General features: G+C 41.9%; 1 protein-coding gene across 6 annotated transcripts in view; it reads left to right on the top strand.

Moving 5' to 3' along the window:
* The window catches only part of BACH2 (BTB domain and CNC homolog 2), a 180,894-nt gene that overhangs the window by 121,029 nt on the left and 32,766 nt on the right, over positions 1–27,099 (top strand). For all 6 annotated transcript variants that reach the window (XM_030235916.2, XM_050972024.1, XM_050972025.1 and 3 more), the window contains one exon: positions 16,067–16,321. In XM_030235916.2, coding sequence (XP_030091776.2) covers positions 16,079–16,321 — 243 coding nt within the window. In that variant the 5' untranslated portion in view covers positions 16,067–16,078. The remainder of the gene's footprint in view (positions 1–16,066; positions 16,322–27,099) is intronic.

The following is a 27,099-nucleotide window of genomic DNA, read 5'->3' on the forward strand; positions in this document are numbered from 1 at the left end:
GGTGGGTGTATTTGGACTGCTTGACAGTTTTATTTTAGGCTCAGGGTCTTCTTGCCACATCCATAGCCTCTTCTGTTCTCTGCCTTTTTGCTTGACATCTCTTGTACCTAATTCTCTAATCAGCTGGATTATCATCTCTTGGCACTGTGTCCTCACCCACTCTCTAGCCTCTCACCAGTGATTACCTCTCCCCTCTCATCTCTTCTCCACGCTGACACTTCTCCCTGTTTGCTTCTTTGAGTGCCTGTGACTTTTCTCTCTCCTCACCTCCCAGCATCAGCCCACCTCCCAGAGGGAGAACAGACAATTTCTGTGAATCTTCTTTCTCGTCATTGCCTTCATTCCCACTGCTCTTTCAAGCTCCTTGGCAGTCATTCCCCTCTCTGTTCTGGGCAGTGAAACATCTCTCTCTCTGCTGCCTGTGCCCTCTTTTCTGCTCCCTCTCAACAGCCTTACATACCCGCTGTAGTATGCAATGCTTTATCTTCAGCTTCTTCAGTTTCTTTTTGCTCACTGAAAACACTGGACAATAGCCACTCTTTCTCACAATTCATTTCCCTGTTCTTACTCCAGCCCCTCTGCCTTTCTGGAAGCAATGGAGCTAGGACTGGTCTCCTGCCCCCTTACTATAGACCTTTCTCCCTGGAAACTTCTCCAGCCATCCCTCCTCTGCCTTTCCTTTTGAGCAGCTCTTGATCCATGAGCCCCTAGCCTCTTCAGCGACCTCTGTCTCCAAGGTAACCCTGGTCCTTTCCTTCCTTTTTTCTTGAACCCTTCCACACATTCATAATAACACGATTCTTAGTGTCCTTGTGGATGTTGCTCCTGGCTCGTCCCCATCCTTTCAACTTTTCACCATTTGTGTCTCTCTTCTATTATTACTAAAAACATTTGCACAAACATCTTTTTCAGGATTTTAATTTCACCTCTTTCTTGTGTTCTTTCTGGAAAAATTATTGCCATGTGTAGCAGAGAAGAATGCATGTGTGCATAAGTACTACAGGTGAGAGATGTGTGGAATAATGGCTACAAATAATACTGAGACACTTAACTTTTAGAGTAGAAGGATCATTTCTTCCTTCATATATGGATGGGTTTCTCTGTTGATAGGACTCTTAATTAAGAGACATGTTATTTTTTAATGTTTGAAAAGCTCGTGCCAGATGACATGAAACACACAAAGATAATAATGCATATTTTTATGAGATAGTAATTAAACATTGTGCATATGTGTGTGCATGTATACAGATATATGTATATATGTGGGGATATATATGTGCATATAGATGTATGGTTATATATAAATATATGCACACACACACATATAACTGCAGGCACATGCACGTATGTGTCTGCTTTTAAGACACTATATGTGAGAAGGGTATGCTGTGATGGAATAGCATCATGCCATTCATAATCCAGTGGTGGCTGTCCTGTATTTCATCAAGCAACAGGTATTTATTTAAAGCATTTTAACATTCCCTTGGGCATATAACCAAACTGTGTCTTACTCGCACTTTAAATTCTTGAGGTAATGGCATGAATCTGTGGATAGACTTACCTGATCTTGACCTCTGATAAATATGAATTAACTGAGCCTACAAGACTCCAACCGTCTTAATGGCAAAATCTTCATTTAGTCTGATAGCTCAAAATTGTCTCTTCCTTTCCTGAAGCTGTGTCTCTATGCGGTCAAGTTTGTCTAAAAAGATTGGATTGGGTCCTGCATAATAATGTTGGCGTTCTTACGACAGTCTAAGAAACAAAGTTCATTGATTTAGTTAGAAAGACTTGTGGAGTGATTTTCTAATTAATTTAATTTTTTATTTAAGTCTGCACTATAGGTTAGGTACATTTAGGATAGGCAGAAGTTGAGGGGGAAGAAGTAAGAAAAAAGCATGCTTGTTTTTACATTGCGGACTGTTCTCTTTCACATGAGACAAACTCCCTGGCAAGCACTAGAGCTTGCCATGTAGGCTGGTCTCTGTTTTAGCACAAAAATTGCTGTAGGGGTTTGCAGGCATAGAGAAGTATTGATTGTTTCCTAGCAGGCTGTTTGTATTACATATTTCAGTTAATAATTTGTAATGCTTTTAGATTAGTTTCGTTTGAAATACTAATCAATGAGCTTTATAGATCTCCCGCTTTATACATAAACATGCCAATCTCCAGTGGAGCATAAGAGTTTTATTTTATCCTGGATTGTTTATACTATATAATTATTAATCTGTAGTTTAATCTCCTTGTCCTCATGCTTTTATGGCTTGATCCCTCTTGTTGCAAGGGATCTCAAATCTAATTAAAGGGCACAGATTAATGGCACTCAACACCTTCAAAAGTAAGTGCTGGAATGTGTCGGCTGCGCCCTGTTGCATGAAGATCTCCTGATGCCTCTTACTCTACGTGTGCAGCAGAAACAGGACTGGCTGCCTTGTGTCTTGCAATTTCACTCTATGAAATTTCACTCCATGAAGTCTTATTTTGAACCATAATAGGTTTTCCAGACTTGAGGTGCACAGAGTCACAGTTTTCTTGCTGTGATGTTCTCTCAGACAGTTGTTGGAAAACCACCACCAAAGTGTTTCAGCTGAGGGGGAAAGAAAAAGAAAAATAAAGCTTGAAATTATGTGTAGATTTCCCAGTGTTCAGCTTTTTTTTTTAAACTCTTCTAAAGCTCTGGGCCCCTCATGCTGTGGAGCAAAATCATGAGATCTCAGCTGGAGAGTGGGCTCGGGGGGATGCTGCAGCCATTGCTGGAAATATATCTGGCCAACAAGAAATTTTGCTAAGGGAAGCCCAGGGCACCAAGTGGCTTCTGCTGAATTCTTCCTCAAAAGTCAGGTTTCTAACAAAACAGGGGGACCTGTGCCCGGCTTGCTCCATCGTATATGGTGTGGTGTTGCAAATGGCTTGGGTGGGATTTTGCAGACCAGTGATGGTCAGCCAGTTCTGCTTGGGAAGCAGGAATCTCCTAGCTCCTGCCCTCATCCTCACCCTCAAGAGCTCAGGGGTCAGGTTACACAATGGCACCTTCAGTTTGTTTAAAGCAAGGAAATTATGCACAAAAGCTGTTAAAAGAATATAAGGTTGTCAAGTCAAGTGAGAAATGTTATAACATCGCCTGCTCAGCCTTCAATTGAATCCTGCGTGCATGCAAATTTGACAGTCTTTAATTGCATGTCTCCAAGATCTGTGGAGAATATAGCTTCTCAATTCATACCAGAAAAATCATACAGACTTTTTTCTTCTCTGAAAAAAAAAGAAAAAAACACTCTCTCTTAAAGATTGTCCACACTGTAGGTATGGGTGTACATTTCATCAGCCAGGCAAAGCTTCCATAGGCCACAGCTGCCCAAAACACAGCCCTGAGCAAACCTGCCATGATCCTGAAGGTAGTGTGGCAGTGGTGATTGCCAGTGTGCAGACAAGGACCTCACTAATTCCTTTTGTGTTGTCCTCAGATATGGTACAGCCAAGGTGTCCTAGAGTGTCCCCTCGTGAACGGAGAGGAAAGGGAGAATTAGCAGCAGGTGGCACTTGCCATGCCGCTGATGGTGGACAAGGCTTGGGATTTTGTGTTTCCGAGCTAAGGTCTGCAGAGACCATGGGGAATGTCTGGTTTTGGTGGCCTCTTTCTCTACCAACATTACATTCCTCTTGAAGGCAATTGAGCAGACGGGGGCTGTAAATAACCATAGAGGGAGAGAGTGACAGCAGTGAATACCCAACCACATAAACCAGCCTTACGTAAGTCTGGTGTAACGCTAAACCATTAGGATTGCACAAGAATTGCTTTGTTTGACATTTTATTAGCCAGGTTTCTAGCATTATGGGAGAGGCACTGGAGAGAGTGGTGCATGAGCAGGAATCCAAAAGATTTTCTGTTGGAGTGGTACTCTTAGTAATGGACTGGAAAATACATGTTTGTGACTTCTTGCATGAGAAAATGAAGCAAGAAGGGAAGCGATTTTTCAGACAGTACTATTTGTGGACTGTCTTAAATAAGATGAATCGCGGGGTCTCAAATCCCATACAGTGACCTTGTGCAATCAGAGTACATCATCTACTCAGAAACTATGAATTTATGCATGCTCTGTACTCAGAATTGGAAAAGATGTTTTCCAAAGTTAGAATCTGTTGTGTTGGCATAACATTGCATTTAAAGTAAAAAGCGTTGAACGCACTGGGAATTGTTGAAGAATATTCTGCCAGCTCTCAAAATTAGGATTTTACACTGCCATCAATAACAAAAAAGTTACTCTAATGAGAAGCCATTCTGGTTAAATGAAGAAATACAAGTAGTGATAAAACATTTATTAGTTTAATACCCGAAAAGGGAAATAGAAAAGGCAGAAGTGTTCCCCAGGTGTTTTTTGTGTCTGAAACTGTGGAAGAGGATGTGTCCATCCTGTGCAGTAATATGAAAAGAAGAGAAAGTTGCTGCAACAAATGATGATCTGGGAGGCAAGAGTGGTTGAAATTAAACATTCTCATATCCTACTAACTTTTACATCCAGGAATTTTAAAGGAAGTAGCTGAAAAGCTCTGTTAAGTGGCTGGTAATTTATAATAAATCTTGGGAAATAGGAAATTCCAGAAAATTGGAGGGCTGCCAACTGTATTTCCGATATTTCACAAAGATAAAAGGGATGTCCCGGGGAACTGATGGCTGATTTAGCTTGATGTCAGTCCAGGGTAAAATAGTGGAACAGCTATTTCAGAATCTGTCAAGAGAGAACTTGGAGGTTAAAGGTACAGATAATTCCAGTAACAGTTGAAGAGAGCCTGTCAAAAAAAAAACTCACTGGATTTCTTTGCTCTGTCAGGATTGCACGTCTGTGTGATAAAAGCAGCTGTTGATTTGCCTTTAGGAGGCCAGAGTAGGTGGTCCTTTCTGCCTTTCGGGTTTGTGAACCATATAAGGAATGCCAAGAGATTAAAACTCCCATGACAGAGTTTCAAACAGAAATAATCAAGCCACTCTGTTTCCCTGGGATAAAGCACGGCTTAGTTTTGGGTTTGGGGTGTTAATCTCCTATTTGATTTGATTTGATTTGATGTGATGGCTTTTGCAGCTTTAAGTGTGCTTGAGTGCATTGTAGTTCTGTGGGGGTAAAGAAAAAAAACAAGCTTCAAAAAGCTTAATGAAAATCTCAACAAATAATGCAAGTATTCTCAAACAAAGATAAAATCCAAGTTCTTCTTATAGCAGTCTTTGTAGCTTTAATCCGTCGTTCTTTACCGTGGCAAAGAAGATTTCATAAGCTCCTCTGGATCTTACAGGAGAAGGAAAGCTTGTGTTTGCCTTCTGTTGTCTTTGCAGTCCTGTAAGAAACTACAGATCCAGATGCAGTGTTGGCTTTACGTACCCTCAGAACGAGTACCCAAATACAACAAATCTTTTCTTTTTCTCTGGGCTCCTTCAGACTGCAGTTGCACTGTGTCCAAGTGTCCATTTTTGTCTCACATCCTCTCCTTACCTTGGCTGTAGTCTGGAAAGTGTTGGCAGCAGAATTGATTGCTTTCCATGAACCTTTCTCCATGGGATGATTTGTCTACAACAGGAAAGGCAGTCAGTTCCAGAGTCAGGGCCAGTCCATGGATAAAGGGACTTCAAGTAGGCACCTAGGTAGACATCAGACTCTGAGAATAGTGGGAAAGTCTGCAACTCCTGCTTAAGCCTGATAACAAAATGGCAATTCTCAGATCTTTGCAGGATCAAAACCACAGTCACAATCCCTTGGTGTAATCCTGGTATCCCCTTAGCACTTGCTCTGAGTTTCTAAATAGTCATTTCAGTGATCTTCTGATAATTTGATCATTATAAAAACATGTGAAAATAGTGTTTTTGCATATATTGATAGTACTTCCAAGATTCAGATGTGTCAATCTGTGATCCTAATGCAGTAGTCACTAAAATGTATTTATTTGTCTAGTTACATCATTACAGATTAGTCAAAAATCTATAATCTAGCCATAAAGAAACATTTTTTCATTCAGTTTTCAAGGGAGAATGCTATAGTTGGTATGCCTTTGGTTGTGGAAAACGCTGCACAGACAGTGGCCCACTCTTAGGAGATGGCAGCACCTGTATTCTTTCCTGAGAGCAGAAGGTGCAAAGCTAACACCCTGTGCAAGTCTGTCCAAATTTAACCCAGTGACCTACTGCATGCGTCCCTGCTCTTCACACATTAATCACTACAGACACGTTCCAAAGGACATGCCAGTTTGTGTCCCAAGGAAGGATGAAGGATGTTTTGACCACCTGCTAACTTGCAGCAAAGATGAAAAGCTTGCATTTTAGGGGGTAAAACAAAGAGAGCAGATTTTTCCCATAACAACTTTGCAGTATGACAGGAGAAAGTGGGATCAGGTTGCTTTCACAGCCTCTGCAATTTGTGTAGTCAAAGGTGTTCACAGTGGTTTTGGCCTTAGCCTCTCAAGCAGATAGAACTGCTCCCACTGGTTCTGCAGACAGGCTGGAAAAGCAGTAATTATTACAGCTTAGTGAAGAAAAAAAAATTTTGAAAGAGAACTTTCCTGTTTGCTTATTTGGGGATTTTTTTGTGATTGTCTTTTGGTTTTAATTTTTTCTTTTTTTAAAAAGTGAAAACAGTGCTCATTTTGTAGCAACCAAAATTTAAAGTACAGAGCTTCAGCACTGAATTCCACTGGAGCTTTAAACTTGAGAATAGAACATAAAGTAAATTAATAACTTTTATACAAATAACTTGTTAGCATAATCTTTGACATTCAAAGGCTGCTGAAAGGATTTGCACTGTGCTGTTGTTCATAATTTGTAGTTTCCAAACTTTGGTGGCATTAGGCAATACCAGCTGTGCCTTTGTTCTCATAGTCATATTAGCAAAAGAGATGTCAAATACAGAGGCACCTTCTGTATTATCCTGAATTATTGTCGTACTGGCAAGTGACCAGGATATTTGACAAACCATTTGTACTTCTGCAATTGCATGATTTCAGGGGGCATTTCTGCAGTGTGAGTTATACATACATGCACACATATGCCCACACCAGTACACATAAGTTACATAAAGGTTTAAGAAAAAGGGGGAAGCCATAACACTGTATCACTCCTCAAGCAAAACCCCCAAATACTCATTTATAGCAAGAAAAGCAGTGGGGCTTTGCCAGAATTTCCAGCCCCTGTTTGTGTGGAGACCTTAAATTTTTTCAGAGAGCTTACAAAGCTGGAAGGCAAAATAAAAACAAACTACTGTTTCATTTTCCCTCTCAGATTCTTTAATCTGGCAATCCAGCTCACCCAAGAATAATCCAAAAGGTTATGTCTTTCACCAAGGTCCTGAAACCACTGACTACTTCAGAAGAACATAATGTGTTGTTTGTTGTGCTTGGTGGTTTCCTGGCAGTGTTTCAGTGTTGGGCATTCCCCATTCTGCTTTGAATAAGCTATTTTGAGTAGCATACTTAGTTCCAGTCCCCTTCACCGTGGCCAGCTACTGTAAAGAGCAGTGTGAAAGCTGTGAGAGGAGATTTTACCAGGAAAGAGTTCTGTGTTTCTTACTTTCCACGTGTATACATGTCAGTTAAGTAGCTTCTGAGAAATAAGGATAGTGGATGGTTTTTGTGTTGTTCCTCCTGTTTTCCTGCCTGATCTATGTGGAAGATGTCCCTGCCAACAGCAGGGGAATTGGAACTAGATGATTTTTAAGGTCCCTTCCAACCCAAACCATCCCATGAATCTGTCTTCCCCCACACATCTACCATGCCTCTTTCCTGAGGGCATCATCTGTTTATTTACAGAACATTGAAAATTCATGTTAAACTAAGCCTGACTCACTCAGTGTATGAAAATTAGTAGTATAATTATAAAATTTTTACTGAGTCATAAAAACATGCATGTGTATACTTTGCCTAGTAGGCCTGTATAGAATGTATAGGTCAATGCATCTACTGTGTGTAAACATTATTTGCATGTTAACTAAAGTCCCTAAAGAATGTGAGCTCTCATTACCTTGTTCATCTGGGTTACTCTCTCGAGAAGCAATAGCAACACAACCCTCTGAAGTCGAGAAATAGGTTTTATCTCTATATGGAACATAAATCTGTTCGGACTTGTCAAAGCAACCTTCACTGGGAATCCCTGACTCCTTATGGTACCAATCTCTGAACAACCTGAGGCACAATTTCTTTAGAGTAGACACCTGGGGTTTAAATAAGCATTCATCATGAAGACTACAGGCGTCCTGACAGTACTTAAAAAAAATAAGATTCAGTGTAGACATGAAGCTGTGTGTGCATTCTCCAATAGCAAATCTTTTGCTGGTGTGTGCATTCTACCAATAGCAAAACTGTTGTGAATAAAAATGCTACAGATTGAAGTAATATTCAGCATCTGTTTAAAGGGCTGCAGGATCAGAGTCCCTCTTTTGAGTTTTTTTTTGGCTTATTTTGGGGGTTTTTGGTTTTGTTTTTGGGGTTTTTTTTCTTTTCTTTTTTTTTTTTTTTTTGGCGCATGTCTATCCAGTTGTGCTGTAGAGTCTAAGTCCAGTATAAGAAAAGCAATGCGTGACTTTGCAGTGGGACTTAATTCCAACATCAAAGCCTCTGCACTGTGATGACAAATGAGCTGTTCAAAACTAGCCATTCCACAGTCTGCAGCATACATCCCTGTTCCAGTCACTTTAGCTAAGGAAGGAGTATCCTGTATTCTCATCTCCATTTGGAATCCATGTGAAGCTTGCCATACAGAAATGGAGCTCATGGCCCAGCCCTGCAGCCAGCTCAGGCACTGATGCTTCTGCTCACTGCCTGTGGTGTAACTCATGGGGGACTCAGTTTGTGTTCCTTGAACCACTTGCAGATGTTCAGCAATTCCAAGGGTGCTCCCTGGGCTGTGGACACTCAATGTGTTGGAGCCATGCGGCCTCCTCAGCAACAGAATTCTTGCCTTTAGGAGACGTTAGCAAACATCTGCCGGGCCCTGCTGTGTGCCCAGCCAAACCTGCCTGTCTAGAAGACCCATGGTTAAATTCTCCCTGGATTTCTTAGCTGTTCCCCTTCCCACTAACAGTCCAGTAGTGAAGGTCCTTCTTCAAGGCACTATGGTCAGGAGCACCAGCCATCACTCTCGGGAGCAACACATCTGCAGCTGCTGGCCGGGAATGCTCTGCAGCGTCTTTTGCAGTTGTCCATGTACATTCTGCTTTACAGCAGAAGCTACTTGATCAATATGAAAAGTTCATCTCTTAAGACAATCTTGCTAATGGCCCTGGCACCCACAGTATTTTTGGCAGGAGGAAGTCCATGTAGCCTGGCGGCCTGCAAGTCTATTTTCAATTATCTGGGGTGCTCAGAGAAGAAGACATTAATATTGCTAAGGATGACATAGCAAATTACTACTGCTCCCTAACCTTTTTAAATTGCTAACACTGTTGTAATCTGTAATTACAGAAATCAGTGTGAGAATTGTGGCACAGTATAATTATCTTTCCTGATACTTTATTGCTGTATGAATTATTAATCAAAATCAGTCTTGTGTAGTATTTGCAGCAACTAAGAAGAATAATCTATAATTAAATTTCGTTGTTTCTATTTTTATGCTGGTGTTTTATGATGTTGTAATTGATAATTAATTGGTTAAAAATTCACACAATTCTTGGGAGTTTCATATGACTATGACTGCTCAGTATTCAGCATTTATTAATTGAATAATGGGCTCACTGAAGAGACCTTTGTATATAGTCTGCTGTCATTACAATGAGCTCTCAAAAATGGTGAATTAATCATTAGGCCTTTCAATAGTTTCTTTTTAAAGGAAAGCAGTGACAATATAATCATATCCTTTGTTGTTATAGCTATAATTGAGAGATCGTAATAACCAATTATAAGCATGGTCATTTTAGGAGCTCTGAAGTGTCAGTTATTGATAACTTTCTTTAAAAACAAAGTGTTGATTACACAGAACGAGTCTTTTCATAGAAAAAATATTAGGAGATGGGGAAGGAAGCCTGGAAAATTATTTTCCTCCCACTTGCCACTTAAAAACAGTGCATGTTTATCCCTAAAAACTGTCAAGTCTGATGTGCTCTGCTGCCAATTGTCAGAAGTACAAGCTGCTCTCAACTTTTTTTCATTATTTTATCATCATTCTCCCCATTTTTTTCTGAGTACCTTTTGCTAAATTGTTAGGAGGGAAAAAAAACAATAGAAAATGTCAGAACAAAAGAGCATTTTTCACATTCTCTGCCTGAATCTCGTTGAACAGAAATACTGTGAGACGTTTATGTGCAAATCTGTAATGCAGACTCCAGCTACTGCTGACCAAAGAGCCTTAGATGTGTTCAAGCTGGCCACTTGAAACTGTTCCTAAGATTCTTTCTTCTTCTGTTAATGGAGCTGACTGAGAGAATGTGAACTGGAACTAAAAATACTCTCAGTTCAGTATTGATCCTCTCTTAACACAATAAGGAGAAAGTTGGGAGTCACCTTGCGTGGCAGGACATAAAATGTGATCTCCAGCTTATGCTTCTAAGAAAAACCTGTGGCTCATTTTACACCAGTTCAGGTACTGCAATTCCTAAATGAGGAATCACAGTGTTATCTGTTGGCTTCTGTATTAAAATGTAGCATTACAGGCATAATGAGGAGAAACTGATAAACCTTTTTAGACCTTTGCAGTGAAGTTGTTGGGAGTCCTCTGTGCACTGTTACAGATGTGATGTCCTGTTTACATTGCTTAGGGTACAAGGAGGGGGATGAGATGATACCTTTAGGTCCCTCTTTTCCCCCGTTCTTGCTGGTGGTTTGCCATGGACAGACTACAGAGATGCTTCTGCTGCAGTTTATACACCTGTCATGAGTTGGATTTAGCATTGTATGGCTTCTCATGTCCTAAACCAGCTGCTCTGCTGGTGCTGTTTGGAGTGGGAGTTCCTGGTGTCAGTGACACCCACCACATGTAATCTTTGGACAAATGTTCTCTACTGCTTGCCTTCAGGAACTTGGTCCCACACAACTTCAGTTCCCGTTTGAGAAAGGGGAGCACCCGGGCAGCATGTCCATTGCTGTCTCCCACAGCTGGGGACACGGGATGCAGAGGTCTAGGAAGGAGTGGATTTGGGGTTTTGCAGTGGTTACTAGGTCAGGAAGGATGGATGATACAAGGACATTTGTTGTTGGACAGTGGAATATTGTCTGTGGAATATTGGACAGCGGATTGTACTTGCTGCAGCATGTAAATATTCATCCCTTGTGAACTTGTACTCTTGGTAATGTGGCTCTAGATATTTTTATTAGGAGTAACTAATCCTTTTACATATGGAGTAAATTCTTTGCCCAGTAACATTCAGCAGTGGTCAGTTGTACATATGGCTTATTGCAGTGACTGTGAAATCTCCCAAGGAAAAACTAAACCACCATCCTGCTATGAGGATGGGGTACTATTTTGGATCATTTCAGTGGTCAGGTATCACAGCCTCTCCAGGCAACTCAGTTTTCCCTTATGTTCAGTCTAAACCTCTGTTGTTTCAAATTGTTCCCAGTGCCTGGCTCAATCATATCATTGACCTTGCAGGGGAAGTGTCAGGCTACTGCGAGGACCCTGTATGTACATCCAGGCAGTCTGCCATCCTAGAATTACATGTGCCCAACCTTGCTGTAGCTCCAGAGAGCAGAGGAGCTTGGGCACGTTGAACAGCTTGACCACAGCCAGATGTAAGCCAGTTTCTGAAGAAATTTCACTGCTAACAAGCTGAAAATTGTCTCTACATTCCTTCTTTGTTGAATACAGTTTATTCTAAGTGATTTCCAGTCTGATGCAACTTATGGCTTATGGCAACTGAGTTTCTCTAACAGCATTTCTAAAGGTTTTGTCAAAGAATTTCTGAAAGTCAACACTAATTACATGTACCAGTGTTGCTTACTGCTAATTTGACACACTTCAGGAATCCTAATAGAGCCCATCAGAGACATGACTTCCTGTTGCAGAAGCCATGCTGCTTTTTCACGATGATAATTTGCCTGGTTAAGTGTTCCGTAGCTCTGCCATGATAGAGATTTACCTTTTCACGTAATCAGCCCAGTTCTGATGCAGGACTTTCTGGTGTGTCTTGATAAGATTTTCTCTCTCCCCATGTTTCCCTTTAAAAACAGACACCACATTGCCTGTGCTCCAGTCTTGTGAAGCAGGAGCTGGTTTTTGTGATAGGTAATGTATTTTTGGTAGCAGCTCAGTCAACGTGTTTATGAGTTCCTGGAGAGTTTTGGATGAGCGCCAGCCAGGACAGACAATGTGCTGCAAACCAGAGTGATTTGGATGTTCCATGAGCAACATTTTTGGTCTCCTGAGGTTTTGTATGCTGCCTCCATGCTGCCCCTGCAAAAGGGTTTGGTGGGATCTTCCGCCCATCACCATGGAAGGAACTTGTAAGCAACCTTTCACTTCACTGCAGTTGCTGGCCTTTACCAGCAACTTTTTTGGCTCGGTTTCAATGGTGCTTTCCTTGCCCACAATAGTTCATGCCAGTTTCTGGAAACTTTTGTTTCATAGAGGCTTTTTCTGGCAGCATGGTGACCTATATGCAAACAAATGCACAGCATGTTCTTTTGAGCCAGAGAAAGGCTTGCTAAGACATCCCCTTTTCAGTTTGAAGAAATACGAAGTGTGTAGCAATGATTTCCATGAATAAGGTTCTGCAAACTCAGCATAATACTGAATTCAGCAAAAAATGATGCAGTTTGAATTAACACTGTGTAAAAGGCTTGCAGCCCAGCTTGCCTCAGAGTTCAGAGATAATACAGGATCCCTGGGTCTTTTTATTCCAAGGGGAGAGGAAAAAAAGGAGTTGAATTCTTCTAATTTTCATGCTATTACATGCCAAAGTCCTACAGTGACCTTTTCTCTTTGCCCTCTAAACCCTTTCCCTGTGAAAATGAACAATACGCTTCCCAGTGAAGGGTTTCACCATCCTGCACCTTTCCTACAGGATAAAGCCCTCTTGGAGAGGAAACACCTCACGTCTGGAGGTCATGTGGTCGATGGCAGATCGTGGAAAAGGAAAGACTGTAAATCACTCGTGTTGAAACATTAAAAGCTGATAAATAGGTGGTCCTGAGCCGTAGCCCAGCCCTGGTTTCCCTGTGCGCAATGCAGGGCTCAGGGTGCTTCCTTGAGCGGTCAGGAGCACAGCCAGGGGGAAGTCTGTGGAAGGCTGAGGTCACAGCTGCCAGACAGGGCATCCATGTGGATTCTCAGTGGCAGTGGGAAGATGAATGGCATGGGTCCACCTTCAGGAAGCCCCTGGAGTCCCAGCAGTAGCCCTGGGAAAGTATGATGATATAAGCAGCAGGGTGGAGGTCCTTCCTGGGAGAGCAGTTTAGAGCCCCAACGCCTCAGGATTGCACCCATCAGGTTTCCTAGCAGAGAAGACAGACTTGCTTACCAGTGGGGAAATACACCATGATATTTTCAGCACTTCACAGCACATGCAGCAATTTTTTTTAAAAAAATAGACTTGATGAGAGCTGTAGTTAAAAAGTGAGAAATTACTAATTAGTAACTAAGTAATTCGGGGTTTGATTCACACAAATTGCACTATTACTGTAAGAGAGGATTGCAATTTCAGGCTAGCTGGGGTTTGGTGGGTTTTTTCTAAGGCACTGAAAATATAATTGATGTTCTGTTCATTATCTGCCAGGTGTCAGGTTTCTTGTCCTTTTTTTCATCATCTGAGATATTACAGGCATAAGACATGCCTGGAAAATAAAGGGGGGAAAAAGCTGACTGCTGTCCTCTTTGCATTGTCATTTGCAACTCTCAGGTTTTCCCACTCTTTTATTTCATAGCACGCAAGAGTGACCACCTAGAACATAATTACAGTGCTATCATTAGCATCAGAGTTTAGTTATACAGAAAGCTGTGAGTGAGATGAGCTAAGTGTCATTTTCTCTTTTACCTTGGTGGAGTGCTAATAACATGATTGCTGTCAATTCTTCTCATTAGTCTCAATTTATACAGAATTTTTTTTTTTATTATTATTTCTGGTTAAGAAATCCAGCTGGTACAACTCACACCCCAAAGTGTCTCACTTCCCTGCCTGTACCCAGATCAATTAGCAGCTATGTATCTTCTCTCTACATGTTCAGTTGTTTTAGGGCTAATCTGTGTTGGTTGGTTGTGGGTTTTTTTCTGTTCATGTAAGCATTTCAGCTGAGGGCTCAAAAGTGTAGCATGAGTCAGCATAAAGATTGAAAATACCAGTAAAAGAGAATCTGTAAGCATTCCATTAAGACTTCCAGTAATATTGCAGTTTTGTGCTGTTGGCAAAAATACCTATTCTGTACAGAGTCATCATAGCCACTGGCCTAAAAATACTCATATAAAGGCGGGAAGATGAAGTCACCATTGAGAAGTTTAGTCAATATAAGTAACAAGTGTGTCCTCTTAAATCCATTGTTGTCTAGATGATTAGTGTCTTTCAAATGCCACTGTAGGAAAATGCCACTGTAGGAAAATGCTACTTTGAACTCACAGCAAGAGAAATAGTTTGGTCATGTTGTGTCTAGTGATATGCCTGTATAGTGCACTAGCAAAGGAGAATGCTGCAACAATCCACATTAAAAAGTAGCAGAAGAGGTATTTTGCTTTTACTTGATAGGGTAGTCAGATATTTACAGTGCAGCAGTACTGTACCAAAATACCATCTTACCTTAGCCCTTGATGCCTCTGAATTTTACCTCTCAGAAGGCAGTTGTTGTCCTCAATAAGGAAAAATAATTCCTTTTAAATGCTGCTAGTTTGTGCATTTGGACAACTTTCCCTTCAGCAGCAGATAGAGTAATACATACTTTAATAATCCTTTTCCCCATGTAAGCCTGAAAAGAAGCAGGTTTGGTTTGGGATACATAGTCTGTTTAGTCATAGGCTTTTACACCTTCCTACTTGAAGTTGAAATTGGAAAATAATGCAAAAAGGATTCAGTCTAGTGCTGGGGAAGATGTTTTTGATAAATTAATTACTTCAGTGTGTCAAGTGCAAAGAGGGTCATGCAGTGTGGGGTATTGAGGGGAGCTGTTTCCCTCCACCATCACCACTGCAAATCCAGTCTCCATGGTCAGAGGCTTTGCCAGTTCTACATGTGTCAGAAACTGCAGAACATCGGGCAGAGAATTTCCCTGACCCAGACAGTAGCAATGGGTGTGTAGTGGGTGTCTGACATCATTCCAACCTCTGCTCTTCAGTCAGGAGGGGAAGACCTGCAGGCAGGAGTAGCCTCAGCACCCATAGGCTGCCTGGGGCTGCACATCCATTCAGGTGAAGGGATTTTTGGATCTGCGGTCCGGAATTCGGGAAGATCTAATCTCCTGTAAATGGCATTAAGCCACTGATGAAGGCATGTTGCTTTAGCCATACATGGAAACAGATTTCTTCTGGACCTGCTAAATATCTTTATCTCCCTCTTAAGGTTTGAAATTCTGATTGAGAAAGTAAGTTGCTGTAGTTAGTGGCTTGTCTTTGTGAGGTACAGTTCCACCTTGGCTTTTACTTGAGCTGAGGTCTTCAGTGTGACTGTGTAGTGCTGCCTGTCTGCTGGAGAATAGACCTGGGGGTTTGAGGGGGTTTTCCCTTTGATCTGAAAATACCAGAAGCAAGCACAAAGCCCTTTTTTTCACCATTAGAAAACCCAACAGTCACTCTAGCTTTTTTTTTTTCTAAAATCTTCTAAAATTTCCCATGTCCCTGTGTTATTGCCATTACTAAATTGGAAGTTGGAGATGCATAGTAGGTGGTTGAAGAAAAGCACTTTTCAGTCTGTCTAAAACCTATTTTGGTTATGAGGGGGGAAGTTGGTGGGGCAAGTAGGTAATCCAAGCATGACAGGGTAAAATCCAGTGGCATCAAACCAGTATCAATCATGGCATCTGTCTTTCCCTAGGAACTTTCTTGGATTTAAGCATTAATGGGCTGCTTGCCTGTGGTCTTGAGATATCCAGATATCGGGCTGAATCTCACCATAGCATATTCACCCAGGGACCGTGCTGCTCCTCACCACCTTGTTTGTGCTTTCTTCTGCCTTGTCCCCTGCAGGGTGTGAACGGCATGTCTGTGGATGAGAAGACTGACTCCCCCATGTATGTGTATGAGTCAACGGTGCACTGTACCAATATTCTCCTCTGCTTAAATGACCAGCGGAAGCAGGACATTCTCTGTGACGTGACGCTGATCGTGGAGGGGAAGGAGTTCCGCGCCCACCGGGCTGTGCTGGCTGCCTGCAGCGAGTACTTCTTGCAGGCCTTGGTTGGGCAGACGGAAAATGACCTGGTGGTCAGCCTGCCGGAAGAGGTACAGTATGTCTCCGTGCCCCACCGTAACAACGCGCCCCTTCCTCCCGCCCGGGGAGGAAAACCTCTGTGGTCCACTGGGGTGGCCAAAGGGAGGGTGGCACAGGTGTCAGTGGCTGCCCCAGCACAGCTCAGGATGTGCTTTTTGTGTTTGGGTGGATTGCAAATCACTGAAGGATGGACATGTTCACACCATGCCAGCCTTATGATGGAGGCAAAGCTTTAAGATGCTTCAGCTCGCCTCTGTCACTGCTGCTGAAGGAATTGTACCCAAACATTTCATTACCGTAGCCTCGTTCAGGGCAGTATTAGGACCCTTATATTCCTCTGCTCTTCTAGACAGGAAATTTGAAAGGAGTGATGTGACAGCTACATGGCAGATTATTGTTGAAAAATCATTTGAGCTGTCATGTTGTTGGGAGTTTCATTGCTGTCCACCCCTCTCTGGCAGCTCATATCTTTATTCCATTTCTTTCCCCTTTCCTGTTCCTCATTCAGTCTGCCTTCCTCAGAGCTCCCCTCATAAAGAGTTTGGGATTTAACCATGTTTTCCCCCAAGAAACCATGAACTCAGTCTGTCAGAAAGCAGAGGTTTTGTCATGCAGCATAGCTCCCACAGCAGGAAGCCCCGGGACGTAGAAAACACATACCTCACTGGAAAGTTTACTTTATTTTATCACAGAATCTCACTGGCTGGCTTCCACCCCCACTGTAATTTCCTCACAGCCATAGAGCTGTGACAGCACACCTACCATAGGGCACGCTGGTGGCTTTGCTGCCCACAGAGGGAGGTGCATGCCTGATGGCCAGGGCTGCCATCACTGCTGCCTTGGCACTGCCTGCCCAGTGTCTCCAGAGGGGAAGGGTGGCATGAGGAGGGTGACAATGTAGCCAGGGCACAGCACAGCAGTCGCTCAGTGGGAAGGTGCTCTGGCATATGGAAGGTTTTTCACCATCATTTGCTTAACGCCCTTGAGGAGGCATGGTGTGCTTTTAAATGATGACAGGTCCCAAAATGTCACACATCATTTTTCCCCCTCTGGTTTAGTTCTCCAGAGACTTCAGCAGCGTTGTAATGTTGTCACAGCACAAGCTGGAGAGCATTAGAAGTAGGTCACTGACTGTGACTTCATGAGTCCTGACACTGAGTATTACTCATGAAGACATTCAACCAAGACATTTTGCATAGGAGTTTAGAGGACCCGCTAGGATGCACATTTTGATTCTGCAGTGTCCACTAATAATTTCCAGTGGAAGAATCGTCTCAGTCAGTTGCATGGCTTTCTTGCCACAAAGCAAGGGTAGGAGCAGAGAAGTGACAAAACATGCCCAAGGGTGCAGAGGTGTGCAATTGCAGAGCTCTTTTAGGAAGTCTTAGTGAAACCTCTGTGTATAATTCAGATCCTGTTACATAAAGAAAAGTAATTGACATTCAAATAAGCATGTAGAAGAGTGACTGAGATGTTCAGAAGAATGAGCCTGGCCTAAAGGAGGAGAAGAAAGGACCATGGCAGGCTCATACTGCTGGTGTGACAACTGAGATGTGCTGCAGCTCTAGTTAGGGAGAGGAGCTGAAACAGCCGAGAGGAGGAATTTCTCTTTAACGCCAAAAGACACTGTTGGCTCAAGCATTTATTGGTTTCAACCGGCTTTCAGTAAAAGTAGATTGGAAATTAGAAAATTTCTAATTCCAGCAGCAGTGAGGTGTTGAGCTGCAGGCCAGTGGAGGGGTCATGATGTGCCTGCACTTGGTCACCCAGTCCTATGTTAATATGACACTAAAGATTTAAAATAAAAAGGGTTGTCTTTCTATGTGTTTTATACGAGATGCTGTCTAAGAAAAAAATCCTCCAGTTCAACATATATAATTTCTATTTAAGTGAATCTTCTTCAAATAAATGAAGTATTAGAGTTTTGCATTTTAGAATGTATCAATCTCAATAAAAGGTCAAAAAGTTTTTGTGACTTAGTGGCTGCTCTTACGGCTCCAGTGAAGCTCGTGGAGTTGCAGAAGTAGTGAACCTAGTTATAAGGGTTTCTCCAAGAACTTTGAAATTGTTGTGCCTTACCCAAGACCAACACTGCTAGTTTGCTACATGCTTCTGTCAGTAGCAGAGTACAAGGGCTCTGACTCTCTCATCCTGGAAAAAAACTCTCTTGGCCTCTTAAAAGAGATAATGACAGTTGCCAATGTTTACTTGTAGAGATATTTTATTTTCCAGATGCAAATAATTTGCCGCTAAACTCATTGAATGTTAGTTTTCTTGGTGGCTACTTTTCTGGAATAGCTGTGTGTGAGGTGATCAACTAAATAATTTCCTCACAGAAGCTGGTCACTTGGGATAAGGAGAGCTGCCTGATGCACCTCACCATTTCTCAGTTACTCCTTGGTTAAAATGCACATCCCTGCTTCTGGTGTTGCTCAGCTTCTCAGCGCTGGGCGCTTCGGTAGGTGCCTGTGCAGAGATATGGGAAGTGCCTCCAACAGCATTGGAGCTCCCCGCAAGAGGAACTGAAACACTCCTGGTTTTCTAAAGCTGATAAGGCAGAGGAAACACCATCTTAGTTAAATGGCATTTAAAGCAGTCAGCAGGGTCATCTTTGGTTCACAAGCTAAGGACGCTTCCCAAGGCTACTGTTTTCAGTCTGTGGTCTGCAGAGCTCTGGCAGCAGTGAATCATTTCTTAAGGTATCTGTGAAAACTGACTTATTCTGTCATGCAGGGGGTTATTCCTCCAGTGGAAAAATTTCAAACAAAAGTTGAATGTGAATATCCTGAACAACTACTTTTTTCATGCTTAGAGACAATTTGTGTTGGTGTATAATATAGAAAAACAGATGCTGAAAAGAATTTTTAAATGTAGTCTTCGCTGTTCAAAACTTCTCCAAAGGTAACAATTGCTCATAAATTTACAGAGCTATTTTTAAGTCAACCACACAAACACTGTATTTTAAATCTGAGCACAGTTTGAAAACTGCTGAAGTACGTTGTGGAGAAAGGGCATTGTTGTTACTATTATTTGTCAAAGGTTTGATGTTGGAGCTGAATAAAGCTTTATATATATAAAGCTTTTACGTTCATGTTATGCTGGTGTGAGGAAGCTTAACATCAAAGAAAAGAACTTACTTCTGATTATTCAAAGCAGTAAATCTGCCTCTGAAGTCTAAACTGCAGACTTTTTTTACTTCATAGCATGTTGGGGTCATTTTGTTAATCTAGCATCCAGACATTGTTAACTGTTGTCTAGCTAAACAGGGAACAGATGTTTTTCACATTATTTCTTGTTTATATCCAGTTACAAGCAAGAGCAGTCTTTACAATACACCAGTCATTTCAGCAGGGAGACATTGTGCACACGCAGAATTGGGACTATTTGGGCTTAGAGGGTTTTAAACCACTGAAAAACCTTGTGTTAGACATTTCAGGTTAGTTCAGGCATGTCTTAACAGGCCTCAGTTCAAACCTTTCCTTAATCAACTTAAACAAAGTCAGAGTGGAGCTAATTCTGCACTGATTGAAGAGTTTCCATAAACCCTTTTGTGCTGGCCTTGGTAATTTGATTTTGTACCACACCTTTTGTTAAGGCAACATATTTCAGTGTGTGGACATGCTGCCCAGAACAGCTGCATAATAGCAAGAGCTCAGATGTGGCTGTGGTGTGTGAACCATCAGCCCTCAGAGCAAGTTAGAGAAATGGAGTGTTTCAGCTGCCTACAGCTAATAAAAGAGGGCCCCATTAGCTCTTAACTTCTATGCTTTTTTCCTCGTTTTCAGTTTTGCCAAACAACTGGAACCTTGCCTGCTTTTACCCGGGGTGTTTTTCAGCAATTAATGCAGTTTTCCTCTAGCAGGTGCTGTTAAATGCAACCCAGAATTAGTACTTTCAAAGAACTGAGTTTGAAGCTGTAAAGTTGGTTATTCACTCCATACCCCTAACTGTTGTTTTGTTTTATTTAATCACAAAAACTGGTCTTCCTTCCTCTAACAAGGCACTTAATTAAGTTTTTAATTTATGATAAGAAGTTAAATGGCACTTATGAGGTTTTTTTAATGGTTTCCACTTCCCATCCAGATTACAAAAAAAGGTGTGATGGAGAGAGGCACGGCTGTCAGCCAGGGGTATTGTAGGTCATGCCAATATTAGCTGGCAGCAGGCCTTTATCCAATTAACATTGCTTCATCACTGCAAGTAATAGCTCTCGAGTAGATGATTGAGTCATTCATGCTGTAGTGGTACTCAACTTTACTTGAGAAGAAGCCAGTGCTTCATCAAATGGGTTTTTTATTTGCTATTATTATCTGCCTAACTCTGCTAATGGAAGTGCCCAACAAGTCTGGATGGGCAAGGTGAAAGCTGGGCACTGGATAAGGGAGCATCTTCTGTGCAAACACCTTAGTCACTTTTGTGAGCTGCGGGTGCAGTTAAATGGTGAAAAGACAGAAACAGCAACAAGTAAAACTCCTCAGTGGCATTTGATTCCTACAGGTTAGAAACAGAGATTCTCAACACTGCTTGCATTTTTTTTTTGACTTGGGAAGTTACACTTGAAAGAAATTTTCGCCATCCCTGAGAGCACCAAATGCCTTCCTCTCAAATGAAGCTAATTAAAGGTTTTCTGAAACAACAGACCAAGTTTTCTTTAGCATTGATCTGATACCAGCCTTTGTGTTCTTTTAGAATCTTGCTTCCCCAGTAGGTTGGTTAGTTTTACCTGTAGCCCTCAAATTTCTTTAATCTGTTTTAGAGTGGTGGCCTTTTTTAGTGCAGAGAGCTGTCTGCTGGGAATGTTTTCTTCCAAAAGGATTAAACTGAGGTGTCTGTGGTATCCAAGTCTTCCAAGGCGCAAAAGGAAGCAGCATCTCTTTTAGGATGAGGTTGTGGGATTTATCCACACAAGTCTTTCCTTTGCTGTTAAGAGAATGGTGTTCAAAGTAGATGTAAAGGCTGAATTCCTCCACATTCTCTCCTTCACTGCTGCAAAACCTGCCTTTTCCCCACAGGGTCTAGTCCTGGGAAATTTGTCATCTGCTTCTTCGGCTGGCGTGGGTTAACTCCCTCACACGGTTGGTTAAGCTTTGCTGGGAGAAAGGCAGGACAGGACCTCGGATTTGGGATTCAAGGCTGGCAAAAGCTGAGTGTGTTGGAAGGCAAAGGCATGCAGCAGCGCTCTGGGTGGGACTGAGCCAGGCATCTAACATTAGCATGGCTCGTAGCTGACAGGGAGGAGAAATACTGGCAGCTGCTAACCATCCATGCCAACCTGCCAGCCTGAGGGAAAAATGCTGGGAATTAGCCAAGGAGAGATGATTGTGATGAGGAGAAAATCAAAGGCAGGATGCAAGAGGTCAACTATTAAATACCCTGCTGGCTAAAGGCACTTACTATTCCTTTTTATCTCTCTAGAAATAAACAGTGTTCTCTTACTTTGTCTTTTTCCTTTCTTTGTATTCTTTGTATGTATAAATATAATATCTTTGAAGAGTGTAGGGACTGAGCTGGGAGTGCTCTGCACAGGAGCATAGAGTGAAAAAGGTGATAAATGTGGAAAAGAGGAGCAAGAGGGCAAGAAGTTTATTTCCCAGCTGGAGGGATGTTTAACACAGTAGGGAACAACAAAAGACCCTTTTTCGTTGGCACCCCGGAGATATATTAGGAGTAGCTAAGGTTAGCTCTTAGGGAATGGAAAGCAGTAATGTGGTTTTCTCTTTACATGACTGTATTGGCCATTGATGTTCCTCACAGATTGCAGCTCTGGCCAAAATTATTTCTCCTTTGGCTCAGGAGGTGGCAAGAACCTGAAAGCCATTATTCCCTTCATCTGCAGAGCTTTCTGTAGTGGAAAAGGGTTATCTCCATCAGGCTTCAAACTTACTTATGCTTCAACCTTACCTCAGTAATGCCACTTTAATCAGTTCATGTGGATAGAAGGTTGGGCCTTTGGTTTGTTAAATTCCTCCCAGGGAATGTGTTATTTTTCATGCTGCCCCACAGTGCTGACACTGACCACACAGAGGGATGGCTGGAGGCTTCAGCTCTGTACTGAGAGAAAAACTGAGCATTTGGGTACTCTTTGAAGTCTGACGTGACAGGACTGTAATTCAGGAGAAACTATGAGACAAAATTGGCTGATGTTTTATGTGTGTTGCTTATATAGCACAGTACAAGGTGCAAACGATGTACTTTGTTTCTAGCAGGTGAGCAATAAAACAGAAATGAGATCTTCAAGATGTGATGTGAAATTCCATCCATGTTTCACTGCAAAAGCTTCCAGCATTGCTTGATTTTTCATGCCTCAAGTGTGATGAAGAAACTAGCCACATACTTTTCATTCTGCATAGTGTAACTTCCATTATTTTCTGATGAGGGCTGTCTTGCTATTCATAACATTCTCTGATCTTTTCAGCTGGAGGAAAGCAAAATACAGCTATGTTATGGTGAGAGCTTAGGCTTCAAAAAGCCAAAACAGAAGTCATGTATACATGCATGTTAAGTAGAGAAAATCTTGCAATAGCTCCTTGCCCTCCCTTCAGCAGTAGCTGTACAATTTATTTATGTATTCAGGTAAGCATATGAAGGAAGGGGAGTGGGAGATGAATGCGCAGAACAAAATTCACCATTGCAATAACTGCACTCGATATTTTTGCCCCTGTTAGACTCCTGCCTGCCAGTACTGTTCAGTTGGGCTGATTGACTGTGATTGCACTTGCTAGTGAAAAGGCAGTTTGCAGTGTGGAAACTTTCTTGATCAAATATTTTGGACCAAACATGGTCTAAAATGTAAAAGATAGCTTGAATAGTAAGTCCTGTGTTAAGGACACGAGAAGAAGCAATAAGAATGTGTAACATGAGGTGGGTTGGTTTTGGTTGTTTGTTTGGGTCCTTTGTTGTTGCTTGCTGTGTTCAAATATGTATGAATGAAAATGAGATGGCTGAGCCATGACTGTGCCTCAGCTCTGAGCACGCTGGCCCTGCAGACTGAAAGATTTCTCCCTCTCCACCCCCTCCACTTAAAATTCTCTTACCTTTGCTTTATCTCATATAAAAACCCCTTTCAATTTCTTTAAGGACTTCAGGTATCTGCTTTTTTAGAGTCCAGAAATACAGGCTGGGCATTTGACTAAACAGATAGGTAAGGTCCCGTGAAGACACCTGTCAGCTTCCCATCATCACACACCACAACCTGTAAGGTACTTTCTGATTACCAAGTTTTGTTCCCAAGACCCCCCAAAAATAAGATTTTAATCTTCATACAGCACTTTCTGACAAGGATTCCCTGGTGAATATTGTCAGACTGACTGTTTTTCTCAGCTACTAATGAAACTGAGCATGTTATGGGTTGGAATATGCTATGTATTCAAATTATGCATTGCAGCAGTCAACAAACATTATGCCTAGGAAGTATGGCTCAATTTGGAAGTGAAGTATGGGTTTTAGGTGAGCAGAAGGCAATTGGATTGTACTAGGATTTGGGAATGAGATGCTTTTTGTGAGTTTTACAGGGTTGGGTTTTTTTAGAGGAAAGTAGACACAAACATTCTGTTAAATTTGATGCAAGCTCTGAAGAGCAAAGTGGCTGGTTTATTCCAGGCTTTTTGTGCTGTAATGAATTTTCATCTGTCCCATTTTGACAAGAGACAGCCATCAAACACCTCTGAATCCCAGTGCAGTCTAACACTACTAAAAGCTTTGTCCTTGGGTACTTTATTTACTTTAATAAAATAAATAAATAGGAGCAGCTGTAGCTGGTCAAACTACAGATCTAGCCCAGGCTTGGTTTGTTTAAAAAAGTGGGCTTTAATTTCTCTGAAAGTGCTTGAGAGGAGGTTTGTGTGGTCGTTTAAAGACTTAAATGAAAAGAAAGTATTGGGCATCTCCCTAGGAAGCATGTTGTAAATTACTGGGGAAAGATATCATGAGAAGCCGCTGGCAATTGTTTGGAAGTCAGATTAAAATAAGCTGAAAAATTTGGCATGGGTTTTTAGCAACAAATTCTTCAATGGTATATGTATGATTACACATTGTTTCATAACTGTAAGGCAAACGGCCTTTGAGAGAGACAAAATTTAGACACCCCTTTAAGAAATTTGGTGCTCAGTGCTGGTGCAGTTCAGTGCAATTCAACATCCTAAAAGAAGATAGATCAGATTTGCTAATCAACCTTTCTATCTCTCTCTTTGCTTAATCTGACCTTCTAAGAGTTGATGGCATCAGAGTGTGCATTTAACTGTGTCTGTTTCCCTGCACACAAAAGTAGTTGATTTTTTTTTTTTTTAATTTACAAGCCTTTAAAATACATTGTGGGAAAAGTTGACTTGTAATTTAAATGGTACCCTGCTCCTTTCTGGGGGTCCGCAGTCAAAATAACCATAGGTGAACTGAGAATGGCAGAAAATTGCAATACTGAAACTTTCAGTAACACCAAGATATAAACAAGGTGTCTCCAAACAGCTGGAATTGAAAGGCATCAGCTCTGAAGTTAAATAATGGCAATATAAAACCTTCAGCAGTAGATTTCTGAGGTCTCTTGTGACCAGATAAAATACTGTCATCACCTCTCTGCACATGCTGGGGTGGAAGTTGATGCATCAGATGGGAATTACAGCACAGGTCTGTGCATCAGGTCAGTGGTGATTAAATCACCTTGTGTGAACCACTCAGCAATGTTTACCTCTCTCTAAATGCCCTGGTTCACATTACCTCATGTGGAGGTGAACAGACCAACCCACAGCTGGCACAGCTCCTGATCCCAGAGCAGCCCACAGACCTGACCCAGAGCTTCCAGCTTACCAGTCCTCAGCCAGTTTCAGTCTCTTTTTCTTCCCTCTGTATAAGGCACTGGAGCTTGTTGGGCTAGCTGCAGCATTTCTCAGGGTGATCAGGGTAGGATGGAGATGCTCACCTTACCAGGGTGTCTGGTCCTGAGTGACAGATGGGGTCTGCTCTGTGTCCTCTGCCTGTTCTTCTTGCATCACTCCTGAGCTCCTGTGCACTGCCATTGACAACAACTGCTGAAACTACCACATCCAAGAGGAAAGTAGGATTGGGGGCATGGGCCAGATCAGGATGAGCCTGTGAATTACTACTGTCCCTCACCAGGAGACCAGAAGCACTTTGAGGATGCTTAATTAGGAAATTTTGCTTAAGTGACAGCAGTTGCAGACCATCCCATATATCCCAAAAAAAGACAGGCAGGTTCCTAGCAAGACCTAATTTCTTCCAAAGAGAGCTGATCATTCTTGGCAAATGGGAGCTGTAGGTTTTCAGGACATCAGAAACAGGCCATCTTTCTTTTAGTGTTGAAGGAACCATATTTAGTTGAGTATATATTGCACCTGGTCTGCATCATTCCCTGCAGCAGCTGCTCATCATTTCAAAGCAACACTTCAGAAAAATGGAAGTGTACAGACTCACTGTAAGGATAGCAGAGAGATTTGGCAAGTGTGAGCCAGGATGGATTCATGGGTGCTGTTGTGTTCTCAGTGCCTCCTTCAGTTCCTGCAGTGTCAGATGTACTTCCCAAAGACAGGGCTGAGGTGAGTTTATGGGGGTAGTAAAAGAGAAGGGAGACCATCTAAATAAATTAACTGGCCCAGAAAGGGACCTGAACATGTGTGGGCATCCAATGTATTGTACTTGAAACACATGGTAATGCTCTGCTTGAAATTTGCTTGCTTTGAGTTGTGATAGGACCAAATTCCAACATGTCTGCATATACCTCTTGCTTTAGGGTCCCAGAATGGATGGGATTGCAGTCTGTGTTAATGTTTCAAGGTTTAGAAAGTAGATCAAAAGAAAAAAGAATTGTCTATTCAGACTTTACCAGTACAGTTCTTAGTTTCTGGAAAAAATACTTTTGATCAAGTGGTCCTGGATTTTTGTGACTGTCATCTAGGAGGCTGAGACTACATTTCTGACTGTGCAAAGAAAACTTTTGCTTCTGAAATGTCTTGGGTTTTCACTTACCTTTGAAATTCAGACCTGTGGTTCTCTGTTTCAAGGGCCTGCAGCTAATAAGAAACAAGTCTTAGACAACTCTGAAAGCAAAATATCTTTCCATCTCTGACCACAGAGCAGTAGTACAACATGCCTAGCCACCTCTTTCCTCAGATACACAGACAGCCTTCAGAGAAAATTTGCCTGTCAGAGGATTCCTGGTCAAGTAAAAACAGAGTAAGTTTGAGTTGGTTCCTGTTTCCTTCAAAGGACAATGTTGGAGCCAGTAAACTTTCAAGACAGGAAAAAGCTGTAGAGAGACAAAACCTGACAACTTCCCTTCTGATCTCCATGGAGGACTAGTGTTCATTTCTGTTTCTGGAAGGGGAAGCTGGACTTGAGGTGGATCGATCTGAGCCATTCAATCTGCCTGTTGAATTCAACTATTTTTTAACCTTTTTTTTTGTCTGACTGCAGATTTTCTTGTTGCACCGTAGATGGCTTTCTGCATATGGCACTTTTGTTTAGGCATAAAAACAAATCAAGAAGTTTCTGTCTATTCCTTGATTTTGCTAGTTTTCAGGAGACTGAACACATCAAACCACATTTTAACAGGTTTGTTTTAAATGTTGGAATTGATTTGTCAAATGCAAGGCACAAAATATGGAGAGTTGCCGTTCTTTTGTAAGAGCCATCTCTCCCTGTCATTTTTGCCCAGTTTATATAAGCAGTAGCCATTGAGGTCACATAATATCTGTACCATTGTCCAAGGAACTGAAGGATGAGGAGATGTCCCTGAGATACATAAGCACTGGGGCATTTTGGGGCAACAGAAACTTGTTCA

This window comes from Serinus canaria, chromosome 3, assembly GCF_022539315.1.
Source record: "Serinus canaria isolate serCan28SL12 chromosome 3, serCan2020, whole genome shotgun sequence".
Lineage (NCBI taxonomy): Eukaryota > Metazoa > Chordata > Aves > Passeriformes > Fringillidae > Serinus > Serinus canaria.